Here is a 27731-nt window from a genome sequence, read left to right as displayed (position 1 = left end):
GTGTTGGGAACGTTTGAATCGCCATCCGTTGCTTCCTGCAATCTCCAAGCGATATCCATCAACGAGGAATATATATAATAGGAGGATCAATTCCCTGCCGGTGCGAGTAGGTGTTGGCCGATCCAGACGTACAGGACTTGCAAAGACGACGACGACACGTATGATGGCATCGTCATCGTCGACGGCAACGGAGACAGTGAAGAGAGAAATGTTGAATGAGGGGATAGCGGAGATGTATGACCAAATGACGTTAACATTTGAGGATATCTTGGGCTGGGAGCACATGCACCATGGCTTCTATGACCCAGATGTTCAAACTTCGATCTCTGACCATCGATCTGCTCAGATTCGTATGATCGAAGAGTGCCTCAGGTTTGCCGGCGTTCCAGGTAATCTTTGCCACCGATAGTTTATATCAGTTTCGATTGTTTTCTTGGAGATGCAATGAGTAGCTTCTACTCCCTCTCTTTTACTATTCGACATATGGTTTCTGACGATCATAAAAACATCCTCTGTAGTTTTACTTTTTAAAACCACCCCTGAACTTCTAAAAATTCGACAGAAACTTTCCTTCCGTCACTGACTCATGACGGAAAACGTTTATCCAATTCATATATATTTTTTTCCAAATATATATCCATTTTACCTTATAGGTACTGAAATAACTAATCGGTGAAAGAACGGATTAAGCCGATCAATAACAGTTGCCGGTGAAGAACCATTACTATGGAACACCTAAGTTGCAGCATGGCAATCCTCTAAAAGCAAGAATAGGATCTCACAAAAGCAGAACTGTGCTGTTTGCAAAATGTAAAGAAAACCAAAAGAATAGGTAGAAAGAACCCGAACGAAATAGAAGACCATTTTCTTTGGAGGAGTTATTTCTTTATAAGAGAGGGTTTGAAGTTGATCGTCGAGTTTTTTCAGTGTCTTCCGGGCCTTCTCTTGGTCTAATTCGAACTGTGATTCTTTCTCCATGGCACGCAAAGATGATTTTCTCCTCTTATTCTTAAAATTCTAACCCCCATGATGGAATAACGAAATAGAGGTGATGCCGCTCAACCCGAGGTATTGCACGAACTGATGATGGTAACTTCCTTAGTGGCAGGTTGGGGCCGAGCTTCAAGGACGAGGCTGCGCTTATCATCGAGTAAGTATTCTGATCCTCAAGTAAGTAGGAGGGGGTGGATGGCTGGGCCGAGCTATAGGGATGCTAGTCCGGGCTAATTAGTAGAATGGGTGCTTGGGAGTCCTTTACCTTGAGCATAAATTACTTTTTTATATCCGGAGGGTCCGTATCTTAGTCAGAATAGGGTTCCAGGGAAATCGGGACAGCGTTCCCCGCCGAGATTACAGGGGTAGAGTCCTACTCCTCGGCAAAGTTGTCTTCCCATCCCTATCCGCTAGGCGAGCTTATCCGTGAGATCTGACGTGGTCGGTAGGATCATGATAATGTCGTAGCTTGGCCGGACATCGCCAACGTGGCCGAGCTATGATAGATGGTCGTGGGCCTTTGGGCCAGTTCAGCCATGTCCCCAACATCACTCCCCCGGTTCCGAAGTCGAGGGACAAGGTCCCTTAGGTTTGTTGCCTGGCTGAGGAACTTCCGGGCATGGGTATCGCTTGCGCCGTGTTAGTCATTGTCGAGGAGTTCTCCGATTGTTGGCTGTAAAACTTAAACGAGAATCAAAATTTCGGTTCCCGAACCACTCCCCTAGTTCTGCTGTCGAGGAGGGGAAGTGCTCGGCCAGGCTACTACACGGCCTTGTGGCCTTAAAACAGCCTAGCCGAGGATTTGAGTGGCCTAGTCGAGGATCCGCGTCGAAGGTTGGACCGGTACTATAGTCGAACCGACGCAATTAATGGGCGCAACCGCTGCCTGCCGAGGGTGTCACTTCAGTTTTTGAGGCTTCCTATCGTATGTTATTGGCTGCGTCGATTGGCCTTTCAAGGCGATGTTAGAGGTGCTTCATCTGTACCATTGATTTCTCCTCGATCTGTGACCCTGGTTGTTATAAAAGGGAAGACGAGGGGGGGGACCCCTATCCTCAGTTTTGCTTGCAAGAAGGTGTTTGGCACTCACTACTCAATAGATTGTTCAGTCATATAGTTCAACAGATTTGGCCTGGAGGTCCACGGCCATCTGTCACAGCTTAGCCACGTCTGTGATGTCCGGCCGAGCTACGACATTACCATGATCCCACTAACCATGTCAGCTACACGCCTCACAGATAAGCTCGCCTAGCGGATAGGGATGGGAAGACAACTCCGCCGAGGAGCAGGACTCTACCCCTTGTAACCTTGGCGGAGAAAACTGTCCCGATTTCCCTGAAACCCTACTCCGACCAGGATACGGACCCTCCGGCTATAAAAAGGTACTCCATGCTCAAGGTAAAGGACTCCCAACTTCTAGCACCCATTCTACCAATTACCGGACCAACATCCCTGTAGCTCAGCCTAGCCATCCACCCCCTCTTGTTGACTTGAGTGTCGGAGTACTTACCTAGGGATAACTCCTCGGGCCTCTGTCTTCTTCATTGATTACAGGTCTTGAAGCGTGGCCTCTTCCTTGAAGCTCGACCCTGACCTGCCAGCAAGGACTATCTAGTTGCCATCCTCGGTTCATGCACTACCTCGGATTGAGCAGCATCAGATTGGCACCATTTGTAAGAAACGCACAAAAAGCCTTCATCGAAAATCTTTGATTCCTCATCGCGCAATCAAGAAAACGATCAAGATGCCTAAAAACTAGTCTAAACGATCAGTTGGTCATTCTCTGTCTCGGGAAAACTGACACCGTGATTCCTCGCACCAAGAAGTCCCACAACCTTCGGCTATAGTAGATCCAGCGCAATTCCGAGCCATGCAAGAGAAGGTTGATAAGATTTTCGAGTTCATACAGGCATCGAGGTTTGTTGCACCAACCAACTGGGCAGTCCCCCTTCACGCCCTAACACGCACGAAGGACGATCCTCGAACCGAGGACCCCTAAGCGTGCCGATCAGATGTAAGGGGAAAGTGGTCTGAGCATATGAGGCAGGACATGATCCGAAGGCCTGCCTCCATTATCTGTTCCCGTGGATAGGACCACCATAGCGAGACGTGCCACTCAGTGTGCATTTCTGCCAAAGAAAGGCTCAGCAAAAGGACACCGCCGTTTGTGGTCTTTGTCGTAGAGTCAAGTTCGGTCAAGGATCCCCACACGACCCCAGAGAGAAGCCATGCACACTGTAGCCCCAGACAATAGAGATGCCGAGATTAAAGAGCTCCGGCAACGTCTGGAAGAGTTAGAGTGCACTATGACCCATAAGAGCGCAATTCTCGTCGTAGACCAACCTGTGCAGGCCACTGCGCATATCACCAAGGAGCCACCCTTCATCCAGGACATCGTCGATGAGATACCCCCTGTTAGATGGTGAGCCCCCCAATTCAGCAAGTATGATGGGAACTTTGATCCTTTCAACCATGTCACGGCGCTCAAAGCCCAGATGATGCTACATGGTGCATCGGAGGGACTAATGTGCAAAGCGCTTGTAACCACGTTGTAGGGCCCAGCCTTGGCATGGTACTCTCTCTGCCGCTGAGGTCTATAACATCGTGGGCCCAGCTAGAGACCCAGTTCCTGGCACAGTTCACCACTAGTCAGAAGCATTGGAAAACTTTGGCCAACCTTATGCAGGTTTGACAAAGGAAGGTGGAGTCCCTTAGAGATTACCTAGCGAGGTTCAACAAAGAAGCACTCCAAGTTAGTGACTTAAATCAATCAGTTGCGATAATGGCCATACAACACAGACTCCGCCCTTCCCCATTCAACTTCTCCATCTCCAAGAATCCTCCTCATACGTTGGCCGCGCAAATGAGCTACACGCAGAAGATGAGAAGCCTGACAAAAAAAGGAGAGAGATCAATGAACAAAAGTCTGAGAGATCGGACAAAGAACACAAGAGACAAGATCGCTGAACCGACCATAGACCTCGCACCCCTCCGCCGACCTATCGAAATTTTACGCCGCTTAATATTTCGCGGTCTGAAATCCTGATGCAAATTCACGACCACAACTACATCAGGTGGCCTGAGAAGATGAAGACACAAAGTAACAAGAGGAATTGAGACAAATATTGCGAGTTCCACAAGAACTACGACCATGACATGGAGAACTATTTTGACCTGTGCAACCATATTGAAGATCTGATCAAGCGTGGTTATCTCAGCAGCTTCATAGACAGAAAGGAGAAGCCATCCCAAGAGGAATGAAGGACGGATGAAGCTTGACAACCACCACCCCAAGGTCCCCCAATTGGCGTCATCCACGTTATATCAGGAGGAGCCACCATAGAAGGGGAAAGCAACTTGGGTTGGAAAAGATATGCTCAACTGTGCGGGATCGACAACCGAGATCACGGGAGGAGGTGCAACACATCTATCACCTTCATTGACGATGACCTCTGAGGGGTCTAGACATCGCATGACAATGCCTTCATCATCACAACTAAATTGGACAACTTTGAGTTGTGGCGAATTCTAGTCGACACAGGGAGTTCCGTCGTCGTATTGTTTGAAGATGCATTCGAAAAGCTTGACATTGACAAAGAACGACTTACACCAGTTAGCACTCCCTTGATAGGATTTTTGGGAGAGCCCCTCCAACCCACTGAGAGGATAACTCTTCCCCTCTTGATTGGAGACGGCGATGTGACTACGACGTCCATGGTAGACTTCATCATGGTGCGTTGCCCCTCCTCTTATAACGTGATCCTCGCCAGGCCGACCCTCAATGCCCTATAGGCCATAGTCTCAACGTACCACCTCACCATTAAGTTTCCAACCAAGTATGGCATAGGGGTGGCATGTGGAGACTAGAGAACAACGCAGCATTACTATCAGCTATCCTGCCGAGGACCACATCCAATGACCGAGACATTGATGGTGGAAGCATATGACCTGCGTGACGAGGTAAAGGCACAACACAACCAACCCATGGAAGACCTCGTCCAGGTCCCCCTATTTGAAGATGATCCCAAAAAGACGGTTTAGGTCGGCTCCCTGCTAGGCGACCGCCTCCAAGAGGAATTTGTGCGACTACCGAGGAATAATGCTAACGTATTTGCTTGGTCAACAGAGGGCATGCCTGGGATTGATCCCAAAGTTATCACACATCGGCTGAACGTAGACCCCCATTACTGACCTGTGAAACAGAAGAAGAGAAACTTTGCCACAGAACGATAGCAAGTAATCGCTGATGAAGTACAAAAGCTAATCCACCTCAACTTCATTAGGGAAGTTAAATACCCTGATTGGCTGGCCATCATAGTGATGGTGAAGAAGGCCAATGGAAAGTGGAGAATCTGCATTGACTTCACCGACCTGAATAAGCCTTGTCCCAAAGACAACTTTCCTCTGCCGAGAATCGACCAACTCGTCGATGCAATAGCAAGACATGAGCTCCTAAGCTTCACGGACGCCTTCCCAGGCTACAACATGATCCAGATGGAGCAGGACGACTAGGAGCAAACGACCTTTATCACTGACCATGGCCTATACTACTACAAGGTAATGCCCTTTGACCTCAAAAATGTGGATGCCACCTATCAGCGGCTGGTGAATGAGGTATTCAAAGAACAACTCGGTAGGAATGTGGAGGCATATGTCGATGATATGCTCATGAAGAGCAAAAAGGCTGAACATCACCTGGCCGACCTCTACAAAGTCTTTGACACACTCAGAAAGTATAAGATGAGTTTAAACCCAACCAAGTGCACCTTCGGGGTTGGCTCCAGCAAGTTTCTGTGGTTTATGGTAACACAAGGAGGAATCAAAGCAAATCCAGAGAAGATAAAAGCCATCCTTGACATGCCATCCCCCTGGACCCACAAAGAGGTGCAACGACTCACCGGGAGAATAGCTGCCCTTAGCAGGTTTATGTCCAAGTCTGCATACCGGTGCCTCCCCTTTTTCAAAGCCCTCAAATGGCCAAAGGACTTCCACTAGACATAAGAGTGAGTAGTTTTTCTAGGAACTGAAGCAGTACCTGAGCTTGCCGCCCCTCCTGACTAAGCCAAGCCCAAGGGACGAACTATTGTTCTACCTCTCAGCTGGAGATGAGGTCGTCAGCTTAGTACTAGTCAAAGAAGAGGACTAGGTACAAAGGTCGATCTACTACACCAGTAAGGTCCTTAGCATCGCAGAGACCCGATACTCCAATCTTGAAAAGTTGGCTCTGTCCCTTGTCATCGCGGCCAGAAAACTCAGACCATACTTCCAGGCCCACAACGTTTGAGTACTCACCAGCCAGCCCCTTAAGCAGGTGCTACAAAGACTGAAAGTATTAGGTCGCCTAGTCAAGTGGAGTGTGGAGCTAAGTGAATTCGACATCGAATACACACTATGCTCAGCGATCAAAGCCCAAACCTTGGCAGATTTCATCGCAGAATGTACATTTACCACCGAGGAACCAACCCCACTGCCCCTAGTATGGACTCTCCATATAGACGGCTCATCAAACCAGTAGGGCAGGGGCGCCAGCCTTATCCTCCTCGGCCCGAGTGATGTAGTGTTGGAACACGCCCTCAGGTTTGAGTTCAAAGCATCCAACAATGAGGCTGAATATGGGGCTTTGATTGTTGGGCTCCGCCTTGCTTTGGACCTTGGAGACCAACAAATCGAGGCCTTCAGCGACTCGGCTCATAGTCAACCAAATCCACGGCCAGTTTGAGGCTCGGGCTCCCTATATGGCAAGCTACTTACAAAAGGTGTAGGAGCTCATTCAGCAGCTCGAGCATTTCGGTATTCGGTAGATCCCTCGAACCGAGAACGCCTGAGCTGATGCCCTTTCAAAGCTGGCCAGCTCGCCGCAAACCGACCTTGAATCAACTATCTGGATAGACATGCTGCCTCAGCCGAGCATCGCACTAGCATCTGTCCTCATCCTTCCATTGTAGCATGGCCCATCTTGGATGGACCTCATAATCGATTATCTTCGAGAGGGCACTCGCTCGGAGGATTGAGTAGAAGCAAAAAGGCTCCAACATAGAGCGACCAGGTACTGCCTGATATAGGGTCAACTCTACTGTTGTTCCGACAGACAACGCCAATTTGTTGCCGCTCAATTCAAGGTAGTGCACGAACTGAGCATGGCAACTATATAGTCTTTGCTGGCAGGTCGGGGCCGAGCTTCAAGAATGAGGCCACGCTTCAAGACCTGTAATCAAGGAAGAAGTTAGAGGCCCAACGAGTTATCCCCGGGTAAGTACTCCAACACTCAAGTCAGTAGGAAGGGTGGATGGCCTATTCGAGCTATAGGGATGCTGGTCTGGGCTAATTATAGCCAGAGAGTCCTTATGCTGGTCGAAGTAGGGTTCTAGGGAAATTGGGTGAGCATTCCCTGCCGAGGGTACAGGGGGTAGAGTCCTACTCCTCGGTAGAGTTGTCTTCCCATCCCTATCCGTTAGGCAAGCTTATTTGCGAGGCACGTAGCTGACGTGGTCAGCAGGATCAAGGTAATGCTGTAGCTCGACCGGACATCGCCGATGTGGCCGAGCTGTTATAGATGGTCGTGGGCCTCCGGGCCAGCTCAGCCATGTCCCCAACAAGAGGGTATCTATCACCTTCAGCTTGAAAAGAACAGTGGGAGAGATTGATGGTGATTTCTGAATAGTGAGAGCTTGTAGAAGACAATCCAATTTCTAGAACCAAAATGACCAACTTTCAAGCCTCGAACGATAAACCCACAATACACAAAATCTCCATTATCTTTTAAAGCATTTATATGTTCATATGAGCAGAATTAAGAATGATATTCATCACATCCCACCAATACCTAAACTGCATGATGGACACCAGAATCATAGATTTTCCACCGTTGATACCATGACGTCCTATCATTCTTTAAGCATGAGAAGAGGATTCTGAATTTCTGAGTTCTGGTTGTCTTGTAAAATATCAGACCCAACATGTGTACAACACAAATACTTTGAGCCAGTTTGGCACATATCTCGGAGTGGTCTTTTGGCTGTTTACAAGCTTGGAAGACCGATTTTTGGTTTATTTCTGTTTGGCACATGGAGGATCTAGCTACCAAAAGACAGAACATCGAAAAGATGCGAAAAATCCATTTTGGGCTGATTTCAGAAATCTCCAAATGAAATTTCTCACATCTTTCGCGTTTTATTCTTGTGTAGAAAAATGAGAAAAGATGCGCATCTGCCAAACATGCTTAGAACCGTGCTCAAATCTTTATGTAAAACTCAATACATCTTTTGTTTGTTAGAACTACCAAAAGATCTTCCAAAAAATACACGCCAAACGGCCTCATCATCCACTTATCTATGCAACACTAATATCATATATCATTTTGCATGGCTAATTAGTTCAGGAGCAGAGACGTAATGGCAGAATAAACAAAAGAATCGATAAGTCAATAGAGAACTCAAGCTTCTAATGTTTTCAGAAGCGTGGGCAATGGATATACCTTCCCTCCATATCCAATGGCTGGTAAGTGGTATTAATCTTCTTAATATAAAGATCTGTCGGAAGATGACGAGATTTCAGACATCTCGATTTCTTGACTGGTATTTTGCAAAAGCAACCTGGGTTTAGCTCACATTGTCTCTCACGGTTGATGGTAGGTGCGAGCAAGAAAATAGAAAACAATCGGTAATTAATCGAATCGGTTGGTTTTGTTTCGGTTTGATATTTTAAAAAGTTTGGTTTTGGTTAACCAAAAATAGAAAATCGGTAGTTAACCGAATTGATCGGTATATATATATATATGTATATATATATACATATATATATATATATATAAAAGTATGTATATTATATATTTTATATTTTCTATACATTATAAATTAATAAATATGCATTATATATAAATATATATATATATATATATTTATAATATATAATATATTATTCATTATTCAAAATATAATATTTTATATATATGCAATAATGTTTTATTATATATTTGTATATATTTTTATTATATATATATTGTAAATAATAAAAAACCAACGAATCGGCAAACCAAACCGATGGTTAACCGAACCGGTTAATCGATTAATCGATCTGCTTCGGTTTGGTTCCAATTATCGAATTTCCAATATCCCTGGTTCAATTTCAAAAATAAGCCCACGGATTGGTTAACCTAACCGTGAGCACCACTAGTTGATGGGACTAGAGCACAATTCTTCAATGAATTGTTGTTGTCTCAGTTTCTCAGTGACCTAGTTATAGACATACTGAATTAGTGATAAATACAAAGACTCCGTTCCTTCTGAGAATTGTGATAAATTTAGGTGGTGTTTGGCATCAATGTTGTTGCTTCAGAAAACGGCTCCATGTCTACGACAAATCAGAAAAACAGTGTGCCAAGAATTGCATCCTTGTTTGGAATCATTGTTCTGGAAAACGGCCTTGCATTGGAATTCGGAAAAACGTGGCTCATGAAAACATCGAATTTGGTGTTTTCTTATTTTTGGAACTGTTGCTACCAACCGTACCATGACATGGCATCGTGCAAACCATTGGATATGTGGACCAATGCTGAAAATAATTATAAAGCATTGATACCAAATAAAACTAGTGCCTTTCCCCAGAAAACATCCTATGTGACAACATCAATGCCAAACAAATAAAAGAAGCCATTTTCTCAGAAAATGGTGTAACTGATCTAGCACCATTTCCTCAGAAAACGGCTCTAAAGCAACACATCGGTGCCAAATACTTAACCATCGGATCCCAACCCAAACTCTTGCTTTCGAGATTTCATTTAACAACCAGATCCATTTCCCCTGCCCTCCTTGGTCTTTTTGTAAAATATTTTGTTTTGTGACTCTATCATCCAATTCTTTAAAAGGAAACAACCATTTTTGTTGAATTAGAGCAAAAAGATACATATGGCTTCAGAATTATTGCCAAGGATATCTTCACTCTTTGGGGTTTTGCAATTTTATCATCATATATATATATAATAAATAATATAACAAATTTACAAAAAAATTAATATAAATAATATATTTATAAATAAATAAATAACATATATATCAGATTGGATATGGAGTGATCTGAATTCGATCTAGTTTTTTATTGAACCCTATTATCCGACCTGATCTGATTTGAAGTTCCGGACTGGGGATATCCAAATTCGACAAAAAAGATTGGATCATATCATGATTCGATCCATTTGCACCCGTACTACTTGGATAAATTCTTCATTTTGTAATGTTTTTTTTTTTTTTGTATATCTTTTTTTAGTTCATTTATCAAAAGAATGTAAGATTTAAATAGAGTGAATTGAATGGGGTGAAAAGTAGTAGTTCAATTTACAATTTAAACCTCATAATTAAATAGAGACTAAATTCAAAAATGAATATTTTAGTTAAAAGAAAATTCCACAATCTTATTCATAGTTTTAATAGTAATGTAAATATAGAATTATAGATGTGTTCAATTTTTACTATAGTTTTTCTTTTTTATTTTTATTTTTGTGTGTAAAACTAATTCTAATATTTTACACTTACTTTTTGTTTAAATGATAAATATATGATATCATACATGTGTTTGAATGCATTTTTTTGCAAAACCTATGTATTTTATATTTTAGTATTTTATATTTTATTAATTTTTACTATTTATTATTAATTTTTATATTTCATTTTTGGCCAGTTCTAAATTATCTATTTCATTTTCATTATAAAAAAATAGTTTGATTTATTAAATGTGTCTATTTTTCTACATTTTTTTTTGTAATTTCCTATATTTATTTCTATTTTAAAAATTTTATTGTCGAACTATGACTTTGTAGATTGATCAATTTGATTTAGATTGTTGAATTGCTTAATCACTACTTAGAAAAAAATGGTTTTGTTTTTGAGTCAATTTTAAAATATATGGATTTATACTATTAAAAATATTGGCATAGATATAATTAGTAGCATTTATTAGCGAAAAATAACTTAAAATATATGATTTAATAAGAGAAAATGAGATTTAATACATTGAGTATAAGACTTAATTAGGGAAAATTAAATGAAGTAGAAAGTAATAATTGAAGTTACATTTTCAACCCTTACAATTAGAGATGGATTAAATACACAAATATGGACACTTTAGTAGCAATTAAAGCTGACATTAAAACTATAATAAAATGACTTTTACCATTTCTCAAACAAAGAAGTAGAGGATAATTTTAATCCAAAAAAACTTTCACACTACATTTACACTTTTATATATAGTATAGATAAATACAAAATCACTAAGCCCGGGTCTGAGTCCGGCCTAATCATCGGGCCTAGATCTTGAGACCAAGCTTGGCTCTTTATAATAAAGCCTAAAGCCTAGGTTCAAGTATGAAGCCTGACTTTGACAGGTATTTTATAACATATTAATTATATATTATTGAAAATATATTATATAAATATATAATATCCTATATACTATAATAGATAATACTTTTTTGCTATTAATTTTATTTTTATCTAATATATTATATATTATAGCATATATATATTATATATCTTTTATTATATTTATAATATTATCAATCTGAGTTTATTTGGGAATGCTCGAGCCCAACCCTAAAAATAATGAGGCTTGATGTTTAGAGCCCAAGCCCAAGCTTGTGGGCTTAAAACTTTGTCCAAACACAATTTAGAACAGGTTAAACAAGGCCAACCCGTCGGACTACTTGGCCTATGAATAGGCTTTGGTAAGGCTGTCAATGGGTTGAGTCTACCTAATGGATCCAAACCGATTATAATGGTTCTGGTTTTATGATTTTGTCCGATTAATAATTGGGTCAATTCCAATCATTTTTTGTCCTGAACTGATTTAGACCTAGAATTGACTGTTTTGTTAAATATTTATTATTTTCTTATTTTTCTTATATTTTTTATCAAATTTTATGTTTGAAATGATAAATTTGGTAAATAAAAATAAGATAATATTAATAAAAATGTTGAATTTAGTAACATATAAATAATTTAGTATTTTCTATCATTTTTTATTGATAACTCGCTGATTTTATTAAAAGTGGAGATAAAAAACACAGGTACAAGAATAAAAGAGATAAACACTCTTATCTCACCTATCAGAACAATAAAACAAGAGAACAGTTACATGATAGCCCAAAACAAAGATAGTATTTTCTATCACTTTATTAAGGTTATAATATTAAAATTTAAAATTTAAGTAATTGCTTTTGAGAAAGGTAAGGTAAAATTCATTAATATAAAAAAAAATAACAAAAAAAGCATACAAGCTGTATACAAAAGCGCACTTGAGAAAGACAGGTCACTCAAAACAAAAACAAAACCACAAAAGGCACCCTGACCCAAACAAAACAAAAAACTAAACCTTGTACCACCAAAATAGCACACTGTACTGAAAACCAACTGAGCTTGCACTGCGGTCCAAACCCTAGCGACCGTAAGCCCAACCATCTAAGCTGAAGGGTTGAAAGCAAACCAAAATTTCTAGCAAAGTTTCAAGTAATTACTTAAATAAACAAAATGTAGTTTTGCTTCTGTGATTTTGTCTTGATCAATAATTAGTTTCGAACTAGTTCTATCTAGCCCCAAGCTAGACTCAACCTGTTGGCACCCCTATGCGCAATTTTCCAATAAAAAGTAGTATTTCCAATAACATATAGAAATTCTTACATGTATTTTTTATATCTTTTGTTACAAAATTAATTTAATATTTTATCTTTTTACATATAGTTTATTAATTTATATGGCCCAACTTAAATGCAAGCCTCAAACATATATTATCATGCCCAATATGTGGGCCCATAGAGCCTAAGTAGAACAAAATTCTATTAATGATCTATGGAAACTTAACCTAGGATCATCCCTAGTTAGACTTAAATGAAAATTTACTAAAACATTATTTTTAAATGTCTAAATGTATAATGTATGACCCATTGTTTGGATCTATCAATTCAACAATTAAAATGACCAGTTTATTAAATTATTTTACTTAAATAATCTTTAAAGTTAAACAGTGATTACAAAAAAAAAAATGCCCTTAAATGATGATCTTGTGATTTTAATTTTGTGATAGACATTCAATTGTTCGTCACTATAAATCAACATTTTGTGACAAAATTTAAATTATTTGTTACTATAAATCAAGTTTTTGTGACGAATGCTAATTGTCTGTCACTATTTATCATGATTGTGATTTTGTGATAGACATTTAGTTGTCCGTCACTACAAGTCTTTTTTTTTTGTGACGAAGGTTCAATCGTCAGTTACTATAACATAACTTTTTGTGACATACATCATACATCCGTCACTATATACCAATATTTTAAGATTCTGCGATGGACATTTAATTGTCGTCACAATAAATGAAAATTTTGTAACAGAATTTCCCATTCCTTGCTATAGATTATTTATGGCAACAAAAAATCCTTCCGTCGATTTTCTGTCACTAAATATCTTATTTATAGTGACGGCTATTTTATTTCCTCACTAAAAATGACTTGTAGTGATGGACGCAATTATGCGTCTGTCACTAAAAGCTAATTTTTTTGTAGTGTGGGTGGGTTGTGTTTGCCTGGTCTGGCTCAAAAGAGAAGTCTAGCATGGCCCATGGCACAAGCCCATGCGGGCCAATGCCCTGTCAAGCCGAGCTATGGGTGATGAATCTTTTTAGAAAAATTGAAAAAAATAATGAAAAAATTAAAATAAATTATCACAATGGACAAGAAATTAAAAATATCTTAGAATTTTACTCTATATGAATTTTGATGTATACAATTTTTTATATATGAAATAATAAAATGGAATGAAAATAATTACAGCAAAATAGGAATAAAATTGAAAAGAAATAAATAAATATATGTTGACTGGGCTGTGGCACGACCCAATTGCTATAGTGTCTGGTTTCTACTGGCCCATGGGCGGCACGACACACCTTACAGTTCTAGGAATAAGGGTCTGGAATTGGAATTAGAATCCAACTATTTGGTTGGACAGAATCAGAATCTCATTCTCATTGTTGTTAGAATGCCATTTCCACATTTAAGGGAATGGCCATTTCCTCCCCTTCCCTTAACAATGAAATCCCATTCCAATTCATTCTAATTTCCATTCCAATTATTGTTTGAACAAAACAGACTATAGAAATAAGCCATTCCAATCCCAATTCTGATTCCATAGATTTTGATTTCAATTCCGATTCTGATTTTAACTATGAAACAAATGGACCCTCAATTCTCAATGCTCAAGAGCTAGGAGTAAACTTAGGAGAGTCATGGAGTGAAGTTAGCTCGGGAATTGGAAAGCTGTAGTTGGACCCACGCACATGTTTTCATGCCTTATTATCACCTCCTCTACTCAATCTATAGCTAATTAACATTGTCATCTATCCCACATGGCATATCTTTAGCAATAGAATGTTGAACTGGAAAGCAAGTGGACTGAGTCAAATTAGGGTTTATTTTGTTCACAGTTGGAATCGGAATCGTTTATTCCTATAGTATGCTTGGTTCAGACAAGAATGAGAATGAAAATTAGAATCACCAAGAATGGGGTTTCGTTCATAAGGAAGGGGTAGGAAATGACCATTCCCTCAAATGGGGGAATGCCATTCCAGCAGGGATGAGAATGGGATTTCTATTCCGCTTAATCTAACAGTTGGAATTGGAATAACCCATCCCAATTCCAATTCCAGACCCCTATTCCTACAAACCAAATGGGGCCTTAGTTTGACCAATAGGTGAAATAATTGCTGGATCAGTGCCAAAATTCAAATCATTTACATAGTTAGGAGACAAAGAAGTCAAATCTCAAACTAACGCCATTTATACCCAGTTTTTTTACAACAATTTCTATATACCTGGTCGGGGCCGGGTTGGAAAAGGATTTGATGCATTGGATTTAGACCTGACAATTGGGTTGGGTGGGCCAGGTTCGGGTTGGGTCAAGACACTATGGGTTGATTTTGGGTTGGGTTGCCAAATGCTAGACCCTAACCCTAAATGTTCGGGTTAGAGTTGACCCATGGGTCAAATCGGGTCATCCCAAAAGATAATTAAAATTTAAAAAATAAAGAATAAATACATGAAATATGCCAAAATTAAAGTAATTAACACTAAAATTCCAAATATAAAATAAAAAAACTTGAACATTTAACAATTTAAATAGTAAACAATTTAAATAGTAAAGACTAAATAGTAAAAATTAAAGAGCGAAAACTTCTAACAATGCATAAATAGTCCGAATTAGGCCTAACACGGGTCAATAGGTTGACTTATGACCCAACCCAACCCAATACAATTTTTTCTGGGTAGAATCAAATCGGGTCATTCTCAGATTCAGGTAGTTCAATATGAGACCCTAACCCTATTTTTTTGGGTTGGATTAGATCGGGTTCACGGGTTGGGTCAACACTTTACCAGGTCTAATTGGACTTATTTCTTTCTCTATTATTTTCTACTTTATCTCAATTTATTGAGAAATGGGTTTCAAATATGCATTCTTTTTTCTTAGTCCGGTTTCTTTCTTTCTTTTTTCTTTATTATTATTATGACATGAGGAGATTGAACTGCAGAGGATTCAGTAAAGAAGCCGAAGAGCATAGTTGATGTTGGGTGTGGGTCAGGGGCCGACTCCATATACCTAGCGAGGAAATATAGGGCCCAATGCCAAGGCATCAACTTGAGCCCTGTCCAAATACAAAGGGCTCAAGCACTTGCAGCTGCGCAGGGATTAGCAGATAAAGTATGTGAGTTTTGTGGCATCTAATATTGTTATTTCTTGTTTAATTCTCTGCAAAACGGTACATCTGTCATGCCGCAAGTCATACAAGTCATAAAAGTTAAATCTAAATATATGATTAATATTTATTTATACAGTTTCAAAGTACATACAAATATATTATATAGATATTTTTTTAGAATTTAGAATTTTAAAAAATTATTCTATTGTAAACTCTTAGCAGGTGTCATTCCTAGTTGCGGATGCTTTGCAACAACCATTTCCCGATGAGCAGTTTGATCTAGTTTGGTGCATGGAGAGTGCGCAGCACATGCCTGACAAAAAGAAGGTTCTCTACATACATCATCTTTCATTCAAGATTCTCTTAGATGCCTAAATGAACAAAAGAGCAAATTTTGATTTCATAAGGGTGTATATATAAATAGTACATTTCGCTTAGTTGGGAAGGAATACATATACAAATTTATATGGTACAAATATATACAAAATAATACAAAATGCAAGATTTTTGCACTCTACATATTTGTATTTGTATTTGTACTCCTTCCAAACTGAACCTTTGAGATTCAAGTTCTTCATTAGCTTTTAATTGAAATCGGGACACCAATTTGGAACATCGAATGCTTATTTAACCATGTCATCTCATTGCTTGGCATAAATGGTTCATAGCTCTTGAATTGTATGGTGATATTTTATTTCCTTTGCATACCAAAATGCTGATATAAAAGGAAGAATTCTCCCCTCTTTACGTAGTTATTATGAATTGCAAAGACAACATTCAATTGACTACTAATATCGTGTACTTGCAGTCTCTAAAAATAGAGAGAAATTCCACTTCTATATAAATGAACCTAATTGCTCTAATTTATAATTTGATTTTATCATGTCTTGTAGTTAGTCAGTGAGTTGGCCCGGGTGGCAGCCCCTGGGGCCACCATAATAATAGTAACATGGTGCCATAGAGATCTCTCCTCCTCAGAGGACTTGAAGCCAGAAGAGAAGAAGCTATTGGACAAGATACGTGATACTTTACATCTACAACCTTGGTGTTCAGCTGCTGATTATGTGAAACTACTTCGATCCCTCTCACTCCAGGTATTCACATCCAAATGGAGAATCCATTTTCTTTAGGCTTAATTTTTAGAATTATGCATTTGTATGTCATAGAGAATAGGCCTTCCCCTCCCCATTTTTTTGAGAAAAGGTAAAGTATCTATATTTATATCTATATTTATATAAATCTATTAAGCTGAAATGTGTACGTAATAAGGCCCGAGGATAAGAGAAATGGAATGCCATCTTTCTCTCTCTCCTTATAAATTATAAGAATGCCACTCTCTCTCCAATTGAGGGAGACTTCAGCTTGGCATCTCGGCTGCTAGGGGACTTGCAATCAAAGGTAGTCAAGTTTGAGTCGAGCCAAGCTCGAACTTCTAAGCTCAAGCTCAAGTCTCTAATTCGAATCGAGGTCGAGCTAGACAATACCTCAACTATTGAAGGAGACCTTGGCTCGACACCTCGGTTATTGAGGGAGATCTCGGCTTAGCACCTTGACAACTAAGGGGGACCTTAGTTCGACACCTTGTCAACTAAGGGAGACCTTAGCTCGACACCTCGCTTGTTAGGGAAACCTCAGATCGACACTTTAGCAGCTGAGGGAGATCTCAATTTAGCACATCGGAAATTGAGGGAGACCTCGGCTCGGAACCTTGGTAGCCGAGCTCGAACTTCCAAGCTTTTGACTCGAGTCAAGATCGAACTCGAATTCAAGTCTTTAATTCAAATCGGATTCGAGCCTGATAGTTTATGAGCGAACCCTTGCAACGCAAGGCCTCCTTTGCTAGTAATTGTATTAAAGCAAAAGGTTCTTTGTATAATAAGAAACTGTACAAATAGCTATCAAGTAGGACTTCAAAAAGCTTTATGTCCAAAAATTCTTTTGTTTCTTTCCAGCCACGCACAACCCACAGAATTGCCAAAGGGACCCAGATATGTGCAAATCATACAACATGGCTTTCACTTAGATAGGCATGCACCAACTTAAATTCAGGGCCTTCAAAAAGTGACACCAAATTTCTGAAGCAAACTTGTAATGCAGAAACAGATGCCTAACTAATGCTAGCTCCACATTACAAAGACAATATCTCAGATCATTATAGATGAAACCTCTCTTTAACAACATTTCTTTGGAGAGGCACTTCTCTAAAGCTGGTACCCAACAAAAAAAAACTTGACTAGTAAAAAGGACTTCATTCTCTCCCACTGGAAATATATAAAAAAGGTTTGACTGAGAACTCTCCTGACTTGTTCCACTTCCATACTTTTGAGTCTTGAGTTTGTAAGTTTAAAGCCTAGTTTGGGAGTACAGTGAGTAGATTTTCAACTATCTGAATCTCATGTAATCCCTCCTCACAAAAGTGTGAGCTACCAACTCCTCCTTGTCAGTAGCCATATTGAACAAAGCAGGAAACAACTCTTTAAGAGTGCTGTCACCGGTCCAGGGATCTAACCAGAATCTGATTCTCTTACATTACCATCTCCAATTTTATATCTGATGCATCTTCTGAAAAAGTGTATAATCTTTACATATTCCTTCCCACAAGCCACAACCGCAGGTCGAACCATCGAAGTCGATGAACTAGTATCCAACCTATTCCTATCCAGCCCACAGGTTATCTGGCCCAATAGAAAACCTCCAGAGCCAAACTACCCAGTAAGGCTAAATTGAAGGGCTTTAAATGTCCCATCTCCAAACCACCTTGTGAATGGAGTTTACAAATTTGGTCCCACTTCACAAGGTGGTATTTATGAGAACCTTCCAACCCAGCCACAGAAAGTCTCTCATCTTCTTTTCTAATTTCTTTGCCACCTCTAAAGCAATTGGAAAGAGGGCCATAAAATAGGTCGGAAGGCTTTCTAACACACTTTTTATTAGAGTTACCTTCCCACCTTTGGAGAGATACCTTGCTTTCTAATGGACAGTTTTTGATCCATCATCTCTAAAATTGGATTCCAAATGGCTTTGGATGTACATTTAGCATTGAGAGACAACTCCAAATGTTTTGTGAGAAGAGGTCCAACTTTGCATCCAAACAAATTTGCCATTCTCTGAGTGTTGGAAACCTCTTTAGCAGCTACCATTTCACTTTTTGCTAGGTGATAGGCATGATACAATCTTAAACCTGAATAGAAGATGTTTCAGGTTAATGATTTGGTCCTCCAGTGCATTACAAAAAAAGAGTGTATCATCTACATATTGCAAAATGGGAATTTTTGTGCCGTTGGTGCTCACTTCAAAAACCCTCCAACAACTCTAGCTCTGCAGCCCTGTTTACCATTCTACTGAGACCTTCCATTACTAATAAAAGTAGTAATGGTGACAAGGGGTCCCCTTGCCTCAAACCTCTCGAACTGTTGAAGTTGCCTCTTGTTGAACCAGTAACTAGAACTGAAAATCTTGGAGTACTTGTGCAGACTTTCATCTAACTTCTCTACTTAGAGCCGAAATGCATTCTCTCGGTTAAATAGTTCAAAAAAAGCCCAGTTGATATGGTCATAAGCCTTTCTAGGTCTATTTTACAGAGAAGCCCATTCCTCCCATTTCTTGAATCAATTAATTCATTGGCCATGAGAACAACATCATGTATATGTTTGTTATTGACAAAGGCACCTTGGTACTTAGAGATGAGTGTATCCATCACCTGTCTTAATCTGGTGGTCAGAATTTTGGCCAAAATTTTGTAAACATTACTGATCAAACTGATTGGCCTAAAATCCTTCAGCTCAACAACTCCACTCTTCTTAGGAATTAAGGCTATAAAAGTTACATTCAAGCTCCTCCATCATCTTCATCGAGCCAGCTTTAATTAGCTCTCAAAATTTCTTAAAGAATAACATTGTAAAACCATCTGGACGCAGAGCCTTCACCCCTTCCATATCTTCTAAAGCCTTCTTTATCTCTTCTTCTGAGAAGGGTTTCTCTAAGTCCGAGGCCTACTGCTCTGTGAGAAAAGCTAAACAATAATCCATCCAATTTTGGTCTTTTTTTTTGCAAGGTTCACTGAAAAGTTCTTTAAAGAAACTGACAAACGAGTCTGCTATGTCTTTTTCTTGTTCCATAGTTCGCCCCTCCAATTTCCAAGTTCTTACCGAGTTAACTCTTCTTGCTTTCCCCATTTTAGTGTCTATAGAAAATATGTATTCTCTAAGAATATCTACCCCCCACCCCACCCAAGAAAAAAAGCAAAGAAAGGTAGAAATAGTGTTTGTGTAATTAGTGAACCCATGTGGTCTGCAATGAAGTGGCTCATGCGTTCTCTAAAATGTGCCAAAGGATGAAAACGGGTCAACCAGCATGGGTTGGGGCTAATATGAACTCTGAACCAAACCCATAAACTTAACCTCAACCTAATTGAGTATCCCTATGAATACAATGAGGCAGATAGATTTATATATAAAAAGAACAGTCTAAAAGAAAAGTAGGAAGAGGAAAGAGATAAAATTGAAAGATCATTATGCAATGCTAGTTCTAACTATCTAGAGCCGTGGGATCTACGATACCTAGATATCAACATGTATAAAAAAATGGGAAAGAGAGATACAGCTCTCCATTCACTAAAATTTTGGGCAAGGGATTAGGTAGGGGTATCCTATATGATATATGTGCTTATATCATTCTTTTGCATATAGTTTTGAAGCAATCTATACATTTATGAAGACTTTTGTTTTGCCAAATTAATTTGAGGCTATAACATATAAGATTAACTTTATAGCATAATACTGGCATGCTAAGCATGTATGGATATTCAGGTGTCATAGCTTGAATGGGATGGAATGGATGTGGAATTGGATAATAATGTTTCAATATGTTTAAACATATTTGAATATTAACAGGTGTTGTGAATTGTTGTAAACAAGGACTAAAGTATTTGTATCATTAAATTTGAATATGGATACACTTTGAAAACACATGGATATGGTAGAAAGATATAGATATACTTGGGGATACATTAGGGAAGTTGTTATAAACCCCCCAAATACATTGAAAACACTAAATTTAGTGTTGAATTATCCAGGAATAAGGTATAAGTAAATAAGAAACACATTTTTTTTGTGGTACATATGAAGAAATGCAACACAATTATTATCAATTAAAAGTCCAAAACACATATTATATAGATTTTTACAAACTACTATATGCATGATGCCATTGTTAATGTTTTTATTTATTGAAGTCCAACGTGCATAATAATATATGCAACTATTAAATTTTAATTACTTAATTATTTACTATTTTATTATTTTTACTTTTTTAGTATTAGTAAAAGGGTCAACTTAATATTAGATTCTCAAATATTTTGTAAACAATATTTTTTTTTTGTTTTTGCAATTAAATTATAAATATGTTGTTATTTAATGTAAATAAAAATATTAATTAATCATTTAAAAATATTTAATTTTAACTTAGAAATATATCAGATCTATTAAAATTAATAAAATACATAAATATAAAATTGATAGATTATTCATTTCATCCATTTTTACAAAATACTAATTTTGAAGATTATTCTTTTTAATTTTTAGTTAAATATATATATATATATATATACTAATATTCATTTGGGTTGTGTTTGGACGACTTATGTTCAAATCTCACCAATTGCAAAGTTGTATTTTCGAAATTCAAAATTCAAATATCGGACTTTGATCCTTGGTTGTAACCCAAACCCCAATGAATGGTGATTAATTGCTGCACCTTCTCTAGCAAGAATTTGAACCTAAGTTGCTTAGAAGAAGGCCAAAGGATTGACCTCTCCCACCTCATTTCCATCTCTAACTGTAGCTTACTCACAAATGTTCATTCTCATATCATTCTTAATTGTCGAATTGTCCAATTTAATTCATTATCCGTGACACATGCCACATTTATCTACACAATTATGTACATACTCAACACACATATACATGATTTTCTTTTGGAATACATAGATGAGAAAAACAGACATATTTCTATTTGGAGTCATCACAATGGCAGGATATCAAGGTAGCAGATTGGTCGCGGTATGTGACTCCATTTTGGCCTGCTGTGATCCGCTCTTTATTTTCATGGAAGAGAATCATCCCACTGCTTCGAAGTGGTATATATGCTTGCATTTCATCACATTCTCTACTTGTAATCTGCCTTTTCCTTTGTTATTTTTCAGTCTATGAAATGTGTGGTTTTGGGTTCATTCAGGATGGCAAAACATAAAGGGACTGTTTGACTTGCGATTGTTATGTGAGGGATACGAGAAGGATGCCCTCAAAAATGTCATCATTACCTGTAGAAAACCACAGTGAAGTACATCTCTCTCTACTTCCACTTGGGTGTGTCTTACGTTGGCTTCTTGCCTCGCTGGATTACATTGTTTTGATTTGACTAAAGATACATTTTATTTTATTTTTTTATTTCTATCTTCTCATGTTTTGAATTTTGTGTTATGTTGAAATTATTAGGAATTTTTCTATGGTAATTTTTGTGGAAGACATGCTGCATTCATGGATATATATGGTTTGTTTGGTATCGCTTCAGTCGTAACAAATCACTAGATGGAGCTTGTGAACTTACGTAAGTCTTTTAAAGGAATGCCCAATCAGGCTTTACTTTGCTCCTACCACCGTCGGATGCTTTCGTCTTACCACGTCCTGATTTTCATATCTAATGATCTAAATCCTAAACCCCCACTCCCTAAAATTCACATTAAATATGCTTTTGATCGGATACATTAAAAAAGTATTATCATATATATTTTCTGATCTAACTAATAGTATCATTTCTTTTGCAATTGGATGTCCGATCTTAACCAACCTGAGCCCATACACCCGGCGTTAAGGTTTAATTGATAAGAGGGCGGAAATCCAAAATATTTAAAGATAATTTTTTAGTTAATTAATAACGGGCGGGCCTCCATGGATTCCTCCATGTACTTTTACTGTTTAATTATTGTTTTAGAGTATTGCAAAGTTTTATGACAATTGACTATCTTTACCCCTCCTACTGTTAGCGTCCTCAAAATCCGTATACATATGACACATTACCTGACATTTAAATTTTTTTAAAACCCAATATTACTCTCACCCCCACCCTCTCCATGCAATAATAGAACACTGACACCCCTTCCTCCTCAAACCTCTCTCTCTCTTCCTTTCCTCCCACACTGAACAGATTTGCTTTCTGAGTTTTATTTTGCCAAAAAAAATGGTGAACTTGTATGACACGAAATTGGCTATATGTTTTATCTTTTCCATGTTCTGTGTGTGTTTCCTGTTTATTCTTCTGATTCTGATATCTTAAGACATTTAACGAGGACTAGAAGCTCTGCTACATAGTAAATCACGATTGTTGTGGTTATGAATGAGAAAGAAGTTTTAATCTGATTTATAAAAAAATAGTTCGGTTCTGGCAAGGGAAAGAGGCTAAATGAAAGAAAAAAAAAAAAGAAGAAAAAGAATTAAAGATTGAATAATCAATCAGTAACCCCTCAATCTAATATCCCGAATGCCCAAACCAATGGCTAAGTGATGTTGAACACCAATAATCGACATATTGAAAACCTAATCAAGAACATGGTGTTCCCTTTGTTAGAGATGTGTAATCACTTTAAATGAGGTTTCATTACTTGTTCTGGCGTCAATACTCCATCGAGGCACTGAATAGATTCCATGGCTGCCATTAGGTGGATGCTTTCTCTTGTTCTCCTGTGTTTGCAACGGGTCGGTCCTTCTAACAATAATTTCACACGTCTTGAGATTTTATGATCAGAGTGGAGGTGCTGATGAGGGCAGCGCTTTTGGTAAAGGAGGAAATTCACGAACAGATGAGGGCGGTGCCTCCCCCAAATGCTGAAGAGAAGGGGTTGGAATTTTTTAGCCCAGGTGCTTCAAGTTGTCGCTCTTGGTGAGCTCAGATGAGAGGTATTCATTTTCCTAGAATGGAGATCAAATAGTGGTAGTGACTGACAGCCATGTGGGGGAATGTGAGTGAAGTAAAGGGGAAAAGGAGAAGGTGTGGACCAAAGGCTCCATGTACTGTTGCAACCTAACCATCTCCGACTATTTTCAGACCTACCGGTTTGAGAACCTGTTCTCCAGCGTAACAAGTTGTTGCTGAGAAGGTTATTTCTCGACGGGAATTTCTCGAATAAAAAGGTACTGAACGGGTTTTTTTTCTGGTGGGTCGTGAGTCTCCGGTAGCTTCACTAACTTAAACAAGAAACCAATGGAAGAAAAGGCAGCACTAACTACAGTTACAATGGAGGGGACGTGAGATCACGGGTTGGATCTCTATCGGCGTTTTGTCTGGGCCTGCCGTTGCAACTATAAAAGTGGTGTCCGGATTGGCAACCGGGGGTAACATAGAGAGAGATGGAGAGAATGTAGAGAAAGAGAGATAGAATCAGAAAAAGGGGTCTGACGAGAAGAAGAAAATAAATAATTGGAGGATGGGGATTAATAGGAATAGCAGGGACGGGGAATATGATCTCTACCCCGACACACCATATAATTTTACATATTTACTTAAACCTATCTTATAGTTTTCATTTTACTAAAACATCTTATATATTTTACCATTTATTTATTTAATCAACCTTTCATTAAAGAGTGTTTGTTTAGTCATTAGACCCATGATTTTTTCTTCCAAAAATACTCTTAACACTTTTTTTTTGTATATAAAACAAAATTGACCAAATATAGCCAATAGAGTGGTTGCCCATGTCTTATTAAGGGTCAACACTGTCATTTTCCACTGTCACCTAATGGAAAATTGATTAAATTCATTGCAAATTATAAGTGGTGTTTTAGTAAAATGGTAACTATAGGGTAGATTTTAGTAAATCTATGAAACTATAAGAGGTATTTTAGTAAATGACCCTTTCTATTATTTAACTTTCGCTTAATAAATCCCGTGCATCGCACGGGTCCCCGCTAGTTTTCTTATATTACTTAACTACCATTAGTTCACCTTTTAACTTATATTAATTAGCAATTCTTTATTGTACATATTACTTTATTGTGCATGTATTTTAAAGAAAATGTAAATTAAGAAACTTGAACCCTAATCATTTGCTTTAAAAATTAAGGACTTGCCATCAATACACCATATTTAAGTATATTAAAGGTTGTAAAATATATAATATACAATATATATATGACTTTTAGTATATATATGTATATGCCACATTATCACGATTCAACCCCGATTGAACCTCTGACTTGTGAACCTCTCCCCTCTCTGGTTCTATAACCAGTCCAATTCTTTGAACATTACAAAAATACAAAAATAAAATTGTAAAAGTAAAAACTATTAACAATGAGTGGGTGTTTGAACCTCATCAAATAAAAAAGGTGTTATTAGAAGCCTTTAAGGACAAGTTAAAGCAAGGACAAATAGAAAAAATGGATCAACTCCTAGATGTAGAGAGTGAAATCACAAAGGAAGAAAATGTAAGATAAGTCATATAGACATATAGTAGAGCTTGAGGAAATAACTGAAGTTCTAAATTCTATAGGGGACTTTAATGCACCAGGCCTAATGGTTTGAATGCCAATATTTTCAAGAAATATGGGGATGTTATTAGTAATAGTGTCACAAAATCTATAGAGGCCTTTTTTCCACAATAGTAAAATGACCAAAGATCTAAATAGCACATTTATCATCTTAATCCCAAAAATAAATAATCCAAAAAAAGAAAACCACTACAAGCCTATCAGCCTATGTAATGTCATATACAAAATAATAGCAAAAATTCATGTAAATAGAATAAAGCCCATTCCTAGGAAATTGGTCTCTAAATATCAAACTACATTTGTTCGTAGAAGAAAAATTAATGATAATGTAGCCAATGAAATCTTTTATACTTTAAAGGACAAGAAAGAAAACACTGGATTGATTGCACATAAAATTGACATGAAAAAAGCCTATGATAGGCATGAGTGGCCATATATTAGAAAAACCCTAGAAAAAATAAAGCTAAATAAAAATGGATTGATCTAGTCATGGAATGTATAACTATAATGAGTTATTAATTCCTTGTAAATGGATCATTGGGGGAAAACATCTATCCCATCTAGAGGTATATGACAAAGAGACCCACTCTCCATTTATATCTTTGTTCTATGCAGTGAAGCACTGACAAAGCAAATGCTAAACTCTATAGGTAACAAGAAATCTAATTTAGGTGTCAAAATTGCGAGAAATACCCCAATTATCCTCGTTCTACAATTTGTTGATGACTGCATGATTTTTCCAAGGCATCACTACCACCCTAGGAGTAAAAATTATCCTTGAAAATTACACCAAAGCTTCTCGTCAGCTCCCTAACAACCAAAAATCGGCTCTCTACTTTTCCAAAAATACTCCGAAAAAAAAATCATTATCAAACTTATTAAAATTCCCAATCAGGAAATAAAAGGAAAATATCTTGGTGCCCTATGACAAATGGGGGAGTCATTAAGACAACACATTTGGAGTATGCATTCAGAAAATTAAAAATAAACCAGAAGGGTGGAGGAGTCAAACATCATCTTTCGGAGGTAGATTAGCCGTATTAAGGGCAGTCATTGGGAATATGGCCCAATATCAAATGAAATTATTTCAATTTCCTAAATTAGATAAGGTAAAGCGCAAATTTTTATACAAATGCAAATATGTATAAATACATACAAAATAATACAAAATATAAGGTTTTGCACTCTACATATTTACATCTGTACTTTTTCCAAATTGAGCCTATGGGGCAATAATCATGACAATAACTTTTTATGTCTAGTAAAATGGAAAAAATGTAACTATGTCTAAAAATAAAGGGGGATTACTGATTAGGTGTTAAGAATATGGAATTCATTAACAAGGACCTTATGGAACTGGGTTGGCGGATCATTAAAAATGATAGCAGCCTAATGGTTGAAATAATTAATGGAAAATATCTCAAGAACAATGACCTCCTTCGGTTTACCATCGCCGAAAGAGTCTCATGGGCATGGAGGGGAATCAACCAAGTCGAACATCTGAAAAAAGGACTATCATGAAAAATAGGAAATTGAAGGAAATGCAGACTTTGGAAAGATAATTGAATTAATTAATAACCATCCCATAAGTAACATAGATATGAGACAAGATGTTCCAGGGGATGAGGAGGCGCGAGTATGTAGTATTATTAATGAAATATGTAGTATTATTAATGAAATACAAGAAATCAGGATCTCAAACACAGAGGTCATTGCACTTTCGACCAAGCTTTTTAAAATCGAATCGGACAATGAATTGGTCAGGGGTCTGATTCTTGGATTGAACGGTCCAACCGTTTGAATCGAACAAATGACCTGTTTTGACAAAAAAAATTAAAAAATGGCTAAAACCGTAGAACAATTTGAATGGTTCAATTACACAGGTCAGTGGTTTGCTGATCAAATCAACGGTTTTTGGCAAAATAAACTATGGGGTAAAATGGAACTGGTCATCTGACCGATTCCCAATTTTTCCGGTCCGTCCAATTTTGAAAACCATGCTCCAAACTGAAGAAAAGGAGGATGAGCTTGTATGAGGGCCTAGCACACATCCAATATATATATAAACTTTCAAGCTACACTCCCCATCATAAAGACATTTGGCTTTTTCAAATTTAGACACATGGCATTTTTTTGAGAAGTTGTTATTAAAACCCACATCCCACTACTACCATTCAGACAAGTGGCATTTTCATTTTCTAGAAAGCTAAACATATGACAATTTCTGAGAAATTCTTGCTACAGCTCCCCACCATTCAAACACATGGCCTTCTCATTTTTCTGAAAAGCTAGACATGACATTTTATGAGAAGTTGTTGCTAAAGCCCATAAGCCACTACCATCATTTTCAATCCATTCCTAAAAAATTGTAGAAAATGCAAAAGTGGTTATCCACAACCACTTTTGCCTACATTTCGTCAATCTTAATTAATCATTAACCCTCTACATATCATAACAAAA

General features: G+C 38.0%; 1 protein-coding gene across 1 annotated transcript; it reads left to right on the top strand.

Moving 5' to 3' along the window:
* Positions 1-22287, top strand: LOC148867243 (gamma-tocopherol methyltransferase, chloroplastic-like). Its single transcript, XM_088977952.1, has 6 exons — positions 1-389; positions 15559-15728; positions 15949-16053; positions 16620-16820; positions 21760-21862; positions 21961-22287. Exons 1-6 carry the CDS (start codon positions 161-163, stop codon positions 22062-22064), a joined length of 912 nt encoding a protein of 303 aa, XP_088834078.1. The 5' UTR covers positions 1-160; the 3' UTR covers positions 22065-22287.
* The last annotated feature ends 5444 nt before the right edge of the window (positions 22288-27731 follow it).

The sequence above is a fragment of the Nelumbo lutea genome, chromosome 3 (assembly GCF_056320005.1).
Source record: "Nelumbo lutea isolate HS-2025 chromosome 3, American lotus-T2T, whole genome shotgun sequence".
NCBI lineage: Eukaryota > Viridiplantae > Streptophyta > Magnoliopsida > Proteales > Nelumbonaceae > Nelumbo > Nelumbo lutea.
The sequence above is the reverse complement of the archived record's forward strand: the minus strand, read 5'-3'. Positions and strand labels throughout refer to the sequence as shown.

Excerpts from the sequence above, each read along its gene's own strand:
- LOC148867243 (XM_088977952.1), top strand. The coding sequence starts at position 161 with ATGATGGCATCGTCATCGTCGACGGCAACGGAGACAGTGAAGAGAGAA. Across the intron at positions 15,729-15,948 it reads CGCAGGGATTAGCAGATAAA|GTGTCATTCCTAGTTGCGGA; the intron begins GTATGTGAGTTT and ends AACTCTTAGCAG. Across the intron at positions 16,821-21,759 it reads TTCGATCCCTCTCACTCCAG|GATATCAAGGTAGCAGATTG; the intron begins GTATTCACATCC and ends TCACAATGGCAG.